General features: G+C 55.9%; 1 protein-coding gene across 1 annotated transcript in view; it reads left to right on the top strand.

Annotated features, from left to right (window-relative positions):
* Window positions 1–253: 253 nt before the first annotated feature.
* The window catches only part of BCR (BCR activator of RhoGEF and GTPase), a 139,798-nt gene continuing 131,352 nt past the window's right edge, over window positions 254–8,699 (top strand). Inside the window, exon 1 of the mRNA XM_063144376.1 lies at window positions 254–1,775. Coding sequence (XP_063000446.1) covers window positions 254–1,775 — 1,522 coding nt within the window. The remainder of the gene's footprint in view (window positions 1,776–8,699) is intronic.

Genomic DNA, 8,699 nt, shown 5'->3' with positions numbered 1-8,699 from the left:
GCACCGGCCGGCCGGCGCGCTCGCCTCAGTGGACTGGGCGGCCCGCCCGCGCCGCCGCCCCTTTGTTCTTCGCCTTCGTCCTCCTGCCGCCGCGAGAAGGGGGCGGCCCCTCCTGCTGGGCGCCCGGCCATGGGCAGCGGGGCGAGCGAGCCGGGCGGAGAGGCGCCGCTCGGGGCCGCCGCGGGGATCCCTGCCCGCCGCCAGCGGAGGAGCTGCGGGCGCCCGTGCCCGGCGCGCTGAGGCGGCTGCGGCCATGGTGGACCCGGTGGGCTTCGCCGAGGCGTGGCGCGCCCAGTTCGCCGACTCGGAGCCGCCCCAGATGGCGCTGCGCTCGGTGGGCGACATTGAGGCGGAGCTGGAGCGCTGCAAGGCGTCCATCCGCCGCCTGGAGCTGGAGGTGAACAAGGAGCGCTTCCGCATGATCTACCTGCAGACGCTGCTGGCCAAGGAGAAGAAGAGCTACGACCGGCAGCGCTGGGGCTTCAAGCGCGCCTCGCGCGGCGCCCCCGACGACGACGACGACGACAACGACGCCGAGGAGCAGGCGGGGGACGCGGACGACGACGACGCCGAGCCGCCCGGCCACGCCAGGGTCCCCCCGCCGCCGAGCGACAAGCCCCCCCGGCCGCGGCCGCCGGCCCTGCGCAAGCTCTCGGCGCACAGCGACGGCTCGGAGGCTGACAGCCCTCAGCCCAGCGGCGGCAAGCCCGCGGCGGCCGGGGACAAGCTGTCCCGGGAAGCGGCGCTCGGCTCCCCGGCCAAGGCCCGCCCCGCCCCCTGGGGCGGCGGTAGCAGTAGCAGCCGCCGCCGCCGCCTACTGAGCGCCGCCTCGGAGAAGGACGGCACCTCCGAGACGGCGGGCAAAGAACGCGGCGGCGGCGGCGTCAACAGCAGCGTGGCGGCGCTGCGCTCCAACTTCGAGCGCATGAAGAAGTCCTCGCCGTCGGAGGCGGCCTCCGCCGAGAAGCCCTTCTACGTGAACCTGGAGTACCACCACGAGAAGGGCCTGGTGAAGGTCAACGACAAGGAGGTGTCGGAGCAGCTCAGCTCGCTGGGCAACCAGGCCATGCAGCTGGAGGCGCGCAAGAAGCTCCCTCCGCCGCGGGGCCGCTCGGCGGAGGCCGCCTTCGCCGGCGACGGCGACTACGAGGACGCGGAGCTGAACGCGCGCTTCCTCCGGGAGCACCTGCTGCTGCTTCGCGACGCGCCCAACGGCGGGGGCGGCCGGCCCGGCTGGCCGGGGGCGCCCGACTGCCAGCCCTACCAGAGCGTCTACGTGGGCGGCATGATGATGCGGGCGGCGGCGGGCCTGGGCGACGGCGACCCCGGCGGCAAGGGCGCCCCGCTGCTTCGCCACAGCAGCGCCGCCGAGCCGGAGAAGCCGAGCTTCACCTGGCCCCGCCGCGCCTACTCGCCGCCGCCCCGCGGCTTCGAAGACATCGGCGGCGGCTACACGCCGGACTGCAGCTCCAACGAGAACCTCACGTCGAGCGAGGAGGACTTTTCGTCCGGCCAGTCGAGCCACGTGTCGCCCAGCCCCACCGCCTCCGGTCGCCTCTACCGGGACAAGAGCCGCTCCCCGTCGCAGCAGTCCTTCGACAGCAGCAGCAGCCCCCCCACCCCCCAGTCACAGAAGCGGCGGCAGCAGCAGCAGCAGGTGGTGGTGTCCGAGGCCACCATCGTGGGAGTCCGCAAGGCCGGGCAGATCTGGGCCTGCGATGGCGACCTGCCCCTCGGCAGACCCGCCCTGGACAGCTGCTTCCATGGCGACGCAGGTGGGAACTCCCCCCCCCCCCCCGCGCGGCGCCCCGGTAGAACTGAAAGGGAGGATCTGGTGGGCGCCCTGAGGGTGGAGGTCCCTGGCCACAGGCCCAGCCAGGCCAGGGGGTTGAGCTGGGGCCACAGGAAGGGCGGCTATGAGGCCGTGGTGGCCAGAAGGGCTGGCTGCCTGTGGTTCCTGGAACGGGATGCCCGGCTGGGCTCTTGGACTAGCCTGTCATAGGTTTTTCTTGAAGAGGGGAGGGTTGGTCCCCTTTCCCACTGTGGCTCTGGGCCTGGCTGAGGAGGGCAGGCTGGTCTCCAGCTCTGCCCCATGTTGTCTGCCTGGCTGCACCTCCCTGCCCCCCTCCCCCATGCACTTGGTTTGGTTGGACATTTCTTATTTGGTATTTGATTTGCATCCTGCCTTTCCACTCAAAAATGATGCTCAAAGAGGCTAAAAAGAATAAAACCGAGATTAAGGCCAATAATTGATTAAAACAACCATTAGACAAGTAAGTCAATAGCACAATTAAAACATAGTAATAAAATAAACAGCCTCAACCAACTAGAACCCTCTTCAGCAGCAAATCAGCTTCCGTGCCAAAGGCCAGCCTGAACAGAAATGTCTTTGCCCACCATTGTAAGGGTCTGTGCAGCACCATGTACATCGATGGTGCTATATAAATAAATAAATAATAATAATAATAATAATAATACCACCTAAGCACCCTGGCAGGCTTGTCTGGAAGAAGGTGCGCTTCCAAATGCCTTGGTCCCAAGTTATGGCTTCACAGGCCATAACCAGCACTTTGAATTGTGGCTGAAAACAATCCGTGGAGCTGTTATCTCAAGGGAGCCACGTGAGCCCTGTAACCTGCCCCAGTCAACAGTCTGGCTGCAGCATTTAGGACCAGCTGAAGTTTCTGACCAGTTTTCAGAGGCAGACCCACGTGGCGCATGTTGCAGTATTATTATTATTATTATTTATTTATATAGCACCATCAATGTACATGGTGCTGTACAGAGTAAAACAGTAAATAGCAAGACCCTGCCGCATAGGCTTACAATCTAATAAAATCATAGTAAAACAATAAGGAGGGGAAGAGAATGCAAACAGGTACAGGGTAGGGTAAGCAGGCACTGGGTAGGGAAAAACTAACAGTAGAAAGTAACAGTAGAAGTCTGCACAACAGTAGTCCAAACGGGGTGTAACCAAGGCATGGGTCTCCACGGCCAATCTCGAGGACTGGGCGCCCCAGCCGTGCAAACACACTCCTGGGCGTCCACGCTCAGGACCGCATCCAGGAGTATGCCCAAGCTGTGCACCTGGATCTTCAAGGGGAGGGCAACTCCCCCTTCTGTCAATTAGCCTCCCTGGCGCTCCCCCTCCCCCGGAAATCTTACCTGCCTTAGAGTCCGGGGAGTTTGGCAGAAGGAACTTTTGAGCCAAGCAGCTGCTTCAAGAGGTCACCTTCTCTCTGGGGCCAAGTCAGGATCCACAAGGACCCAGACTCCAGAGGAGATTATGGCCTTAAACTCCAGGGGGGAAATAAGTGCACAGGAGGAGGGGCTGGGTTTACTCCCCTCCCCTTCTTTGAGCACTGGACTTAGTTGGTGTGTGTGGGCGGGGGGGGGGGGTGTTGGTCTTGAGGCACCTGCTGAGTCATCTTCCTTAGTCTTGGGTCTTCTGGAGGTGCGCTTCCAAATGCCTTGGTCCCAAGTGCTGGTAGACAAAAAAACCCACCAAAGGTCCTGGATGAGCCGCCCAGATCTTCTTGCATGGCCTTGAGTTGTTGTGCAATGTGGCGGCTCAGGTGCTCTGTGGGTCACCTGGTGCCACTTCCTCAGCAGGGCCTCCGCGTTGTGTGTTGGAAGCGATGAATGGGTGGTCCTTGGGTTTACTTACACACCAGGTTGGCAGGTGTGTCGCATGGCTTGATGCCTGATGGCTGGCCGCTGGTTCTGCATTGAGGAACAGGCCCAGTTCTGCCTGTAATGCATTGGGAGTGTGTGAATTGGGCCCTGAGTCCCTGGTGGTATTTGAATGGGGGTTCCTGGAGAGCCCTGGCCCTTCTGTTTGGCATCCTGCTTGGGTGACCCTCCTGTAGGGAGCCTCTCGCCACCAAGGTGGCTGGAGGAGATGTTGGGATGAGTGCGCTGCTTGGGCCTGAGAGAGTTCTGCCCAGCCGGGGGCGGAGAGGGGACGTCTTCCTTGCTTGAGGAACCCCGGGCCACACATTGCGTGTGCCCAGGCAGAGGCCGGTCTTAACTAGGACAAGGCCATTTAAGTGCCACAGGTGACCACTTCCCAAACACCTTCCAGTTCTGAGGGTCGTGGCCAGTGGCTGTTGCAACGTAAAGTTGTTGCAGCAGCGCACCAGGCGCTGTACAGCGCACAGCCTCTGCCTGGAACATGGCTGGGGATTGTGATGCACCCAAAGGCTCGTGTGGCCCTCCGCCTCGCTTCATGCAGGGAAAGGAGGACGGAAGGGGGCATGGGGGAGGGGGCGAAGGCCGGTGGCCCCCCTCCCTCACCGGTCCTCCGGCCCAGGCGTTGAAGTGGGAGGGGGCCTGGGAAGAGGGTTGTGTCTTGCTAAAGGGTTAGCCGGGTGGAGGAAGCTGAGGGCCAGCTTGTAAGGAGGACTCCTTAGGCAGCTCACGATCCAACAGTCTTAATATTTCCAATATCAACAATGGCATTCCATGTTTACAAATTTTGCTCAGGAAAATTGATTAAGGGAAGAGCCTTGAAAAAGGTGTGGGAGACAAAATGCTGAACATGGGGGAATATTGCCTTGTATTTTGACAATGTCTCGAAAATGAATTTGATGTTGGATGTCTGCACCGCTCTCTTTAAAAATGGTTTGCGCCTCTGGCTGCTGGAGGTGCTAAACGGAGCGATGTTGAGGCCTGCCGAGGGAGGCCAGTTTGCCACCAGCACCGCCCCGGCTGGCCGTTCTCTTGCCAGGTGTCGCCCTTTGTCGTTCTCAGAGTCAATATTTTAAGGGATTTGCTGCCTGACATCTGCAAACAACTGAATTCCAGTCTGGACTGGGGGATGAGTGCCTGGGGGTGCCTGGAGAGATCCCAAGCGGAGGGGGGTTCCTGTCAGGGGCGGAGGGCTTCTGCCTCTCAAGTTTTGCATTCATTTCCTCTGTCTCCCCGTTGGTATGCAAACGTGTGTGTGCGTGTGCGTGCGTGCGTGTGTGCGCATGTGCTCGTGGCTGCAGTTATTTGGTGAGGTGGATTTTCACCAATCACATTGCACTGTTGTTACTTTTCTTTCTTGGGGGGGGCAAGGCTTGTTGGACATTAAACTGGCTCTGGAGCCCCCCAAGGCACCTCCTTACCCTCAAAGCAACCCGCCCCACGCCCAGATTAGAGATGCAAGATGCCTGCCTGCCTTCCATCTGGGCTTCTCTGCTCTTCTGAAGGAGATGTGAGGGTGGCGGCCCAAGCCGGTGCTGAGGGCCGATGGAAGCTGGGCGGCAGCCATCTGTCTCGTGATGCTCTTTAGGTGTCTGGGGAGCCTTTCTGGGAAGGAACAATGAGCTGGGGGGGAGGGAGGGGGCCCAGGCCGGCCGGCACTGCAGGGCGGGTTCCGGTTCCGCAAGAGCAGCACAGCAATCTTTGCCACAATGTTTGCTCTCAGCAGGTGATGATGAGGCTCATGGAAAGATGAGGCTTTGCCAAAGCGTTTGCTCTCAGAGCAGGTGAACCCCTCATTAATGATGAGGCGCCTGGAAAGGGGATGCAGCGTCGGGTTTTCAGCAAGCCCCGAGTTCTGATACTGGAGTGTGTGTAGAATTGAGAGACTGGCCTCTCCCTGCCCCACCGCTAGCAGTGCAGGCACTTAAAGGGTGCAGCTGCAAATCTCCTTCCAGCAGGCTTAATGCCGGAAGAAAGGCCTCCTTCCATCTCTGGACAATGCTGCCCGTGCTACTGGCCAGCGGTTTCCCCTGCTGCCATGATTTTCTTTATTCCACACTGCGTTTGCTGCGTTTCTACTCGTGCCTCTCAAGGCAGCCAACAATACAATAAACACACTGTAAAAACAATAAAAATGCACAGCACTATAAACGTAAAAGAGCAGATAAAGACATTTGGTCGAAATGATGACATTCCTAAAACAGCAGGCGGAAAAAATATTTCGCACAGTAAAGGAGACCAGTCACCTCGAGGACTGGAGGCCTGTCTGAAATGGGCTTCCCTGTGAGGAGGGAGCGCTGGCACTTGGCAATGCTGGGCTAGAGCGAAGGGCTTTCCCAGAAGACCTCAACTCTCAGCTGGGCTTCCCTGGGAGAAGGGGAGCCTTTCTGGGATGGGAGCGGCACGCTGCATTGTGCTGCCATGGGCCAGGGGAGCTGCATGCTCCTTGGTTGTTTTCAGCACTCGGTGACGTTGGCTGCTGCATCCTGAACCAACTGGACTATCCAAACGTGGTGACCAGACCTCTCTGCCCCTGAGGTCAGATTGGTGGATCTAGAAAATCCTAGGGCTGAGATGTCATCAGACACTCAAACACTTTGGAGGAGGGCCAGAAATGATCCAACATGGTGGGATTCAGGCAGAGCTTTAAAAAAGGGTACATCTTCCCCCTCCCTCATTCAGACATTCCTCACTCCCTTTCCCCACACAAACAGTCCCCCCTGGCTCTGTTTATAAGGCAGGAAGGGCAAAGGGTTACGTGTAAACGTGATCAGCTTAGCATCTCCAAGAATCCTGTCTGCAACTGGCCAAGTAAATGCCAAAGTTTTATCAACAGGACCTGCCGTTAGGGATGTGGGTTTGCCAGAAGAATGTCCTATGCAAAGGCAAGTTGCATCAAGAAACTTTTAGTTTGCATCAGAAGGTGATTTAATTAGGGATGTTTATTTTGTTTGAGGGTGATAAAATGCATTTAATGTGATTTAAATGTTATATTGTGTAGAACCTTTTATTGGAATACTTGTAAAAAATTAAGAAAATAATAAAAAATTAAGGCAATAATAAGTATTTCCCTTACATTACTAAAATTTAAGGAAAAAATCCCTTAATCATTGAAAAGTATTGACACATTAATAAAGAGATTGCGCATGATATGCTGACAACGTCTATTTCAACAGAGTTCAACTCTTCTACTGAGGTTGTTTGGGGAATCTTTAATTTCACTGTCACTGCTTATTCCATTTCACACTGAGACACGGGCCACAGCTAGACCGAAGGTTTATCCTGGGATCATCCAGGGTTCGCCCCTGCCTGAGCACTGGATCCCCTGTGTGTCACCTAGATGAACAGGTTTGACCCCTGGATGATCCAGGGATAAACCTTAGGTCTAGCTATGGCCATAGATGTATTTCAGTGACATGCATGTATTCTCACGCATACTTGCAAGGGATCATCACCTGAAAAACATTACACATTTGAAATTGCAAAGCTAGTTTTGTGCCCCACATCACTGCTTGCCATAACCACAATATTAGGGCTGTAGAGCAACTATGTGCTCATCTGCACCAGTCAGGATATTCCACTATGAAAGCGGTATGAAAGTGTTATATAAAAGGCAGGAGCCACACGGCTGCTTTATAGCGGTATTGAAGTGCACTGCGGGATCTACACTACTGCTTTATAGTGGTGCTGAAGTGCACTGACAACTGTTGGGGCCCAGGACACCTCTACACCAAGCAGGATATAGCACTATGAAAGTGGTATATAGTATGTCTCAGTGGGCCCCAATAGTTATCAGTGCACTTCAGTATTGGTATAAAGCAGCCGTGTGGCTCCTGCCTTTTATATACCACTTTCGTACCGCTTTCATAGTGGAATATCCTGCTTGGTGTAGATGAACCCTATATCTGCAAAGTGCAGATGGGTCACAGTGGACCACCAAGTGGTGTTAATTACTTCCTTTTGGGGCAAGATGTAAAGGTCCCTTGGAGGATCCTGGAAAAGCTCAGCTAGATGACTGTGCAGATGCAGTGGTGGCAGAGGAAGTAGCCCCTAAAATGCACTCCAGCCAGTGCCCACATAGATGCATCCCAGGTTTTCTGGCTAGATTGCTCCACCTGTTCTTCCAGCGACGGCCAAGACATGGTCGGGATCCCTTCCTCTTCAACTACTTCCCACCTCCCACTGCTATATCTCTCTCTACCTCAACTCTCCTCATCACCTTAGTCCTTCTCAAAATGAATCCCTCTTGCTGCCTAATCGGGCAGCAATTTTCAGATGAGCAGTTGAGATGCAATAAATCCAGTAAAAAACCTGCAGCCCCAGTTAACCAGCCTAGTCCACGTGAAGATAGTGGGTTGCCCTAAAAGAGATATTCCCTTTGGGGTTGTCCCTGTGAGAGCAACCTGCCGCCCACAGTGGGTCCCCCAAATGCCCAGAAACCAGCTGCTAAGAGGGCAGAGTAGAATAGAACTGCCTTCCCCCAGAACACTGGCCTCCTGCTGTTACACTCCCTCTGAAAGACTGCATTCGCAGCTTGGGGGTGCTTCTGAATCTGTCACTCCAAATGACAGCCCAGATAGATGCGACGACCAGGAGTGCCTACTATCAGCTTCGGCTGATATGCCAGTTGCGCCCCTTCCTAGAGTCGGAAGACTTAAAGACGGTCGTGCACGCGCTGGTAACTTTGAGGCTCGACTTCTGCAATGTGCTCTACATAGGGCTACCTTTTGCCTAGTCTGGAAACTTCAACTAGTTCAAAATATGGCAGCCAGGCTGGTACACCTAGGGGTGACCACATCACACCAGTCTTAAAATCTCTTCACTGGCTGCCAAATGTATTTTATGGCATTTGCATTTATGTTGTACCCTGCCTGAATCCGAAGGAAGAGGTGGGTAACTAATAAGTTGTTGTTGTTGTTGTTATTCCATCTTACCATTTGCCTTCATTTTCTTTTAGTTCATTTGTACCTTGCCTTCTTGCTTGGGATGTAGTGGTTATGGGAGAGTTC

The sequence above is a fragment of the Elgaria multicarinata genome, chromosome 18 (assembly GCF_023053635.1).
Source record: "Elgaria multicarinata webbii isolate HBS135686 ecotype San Diego chromosome 18, rElgMul1.1.pri, whole genome shotgun sequence".
NCBI classification, from domain to species: domain Eukaryota; kingdom Metazoa; phylum Chordata; class Lepidosauria; order Squamata; family Anguidae; genus Elgaria; species Elgaria multicarinata.
Note: the sequence above shows the minus strand (reverse complement) of the source record. Positions and strands in the feature narration are given on the sequence as shown.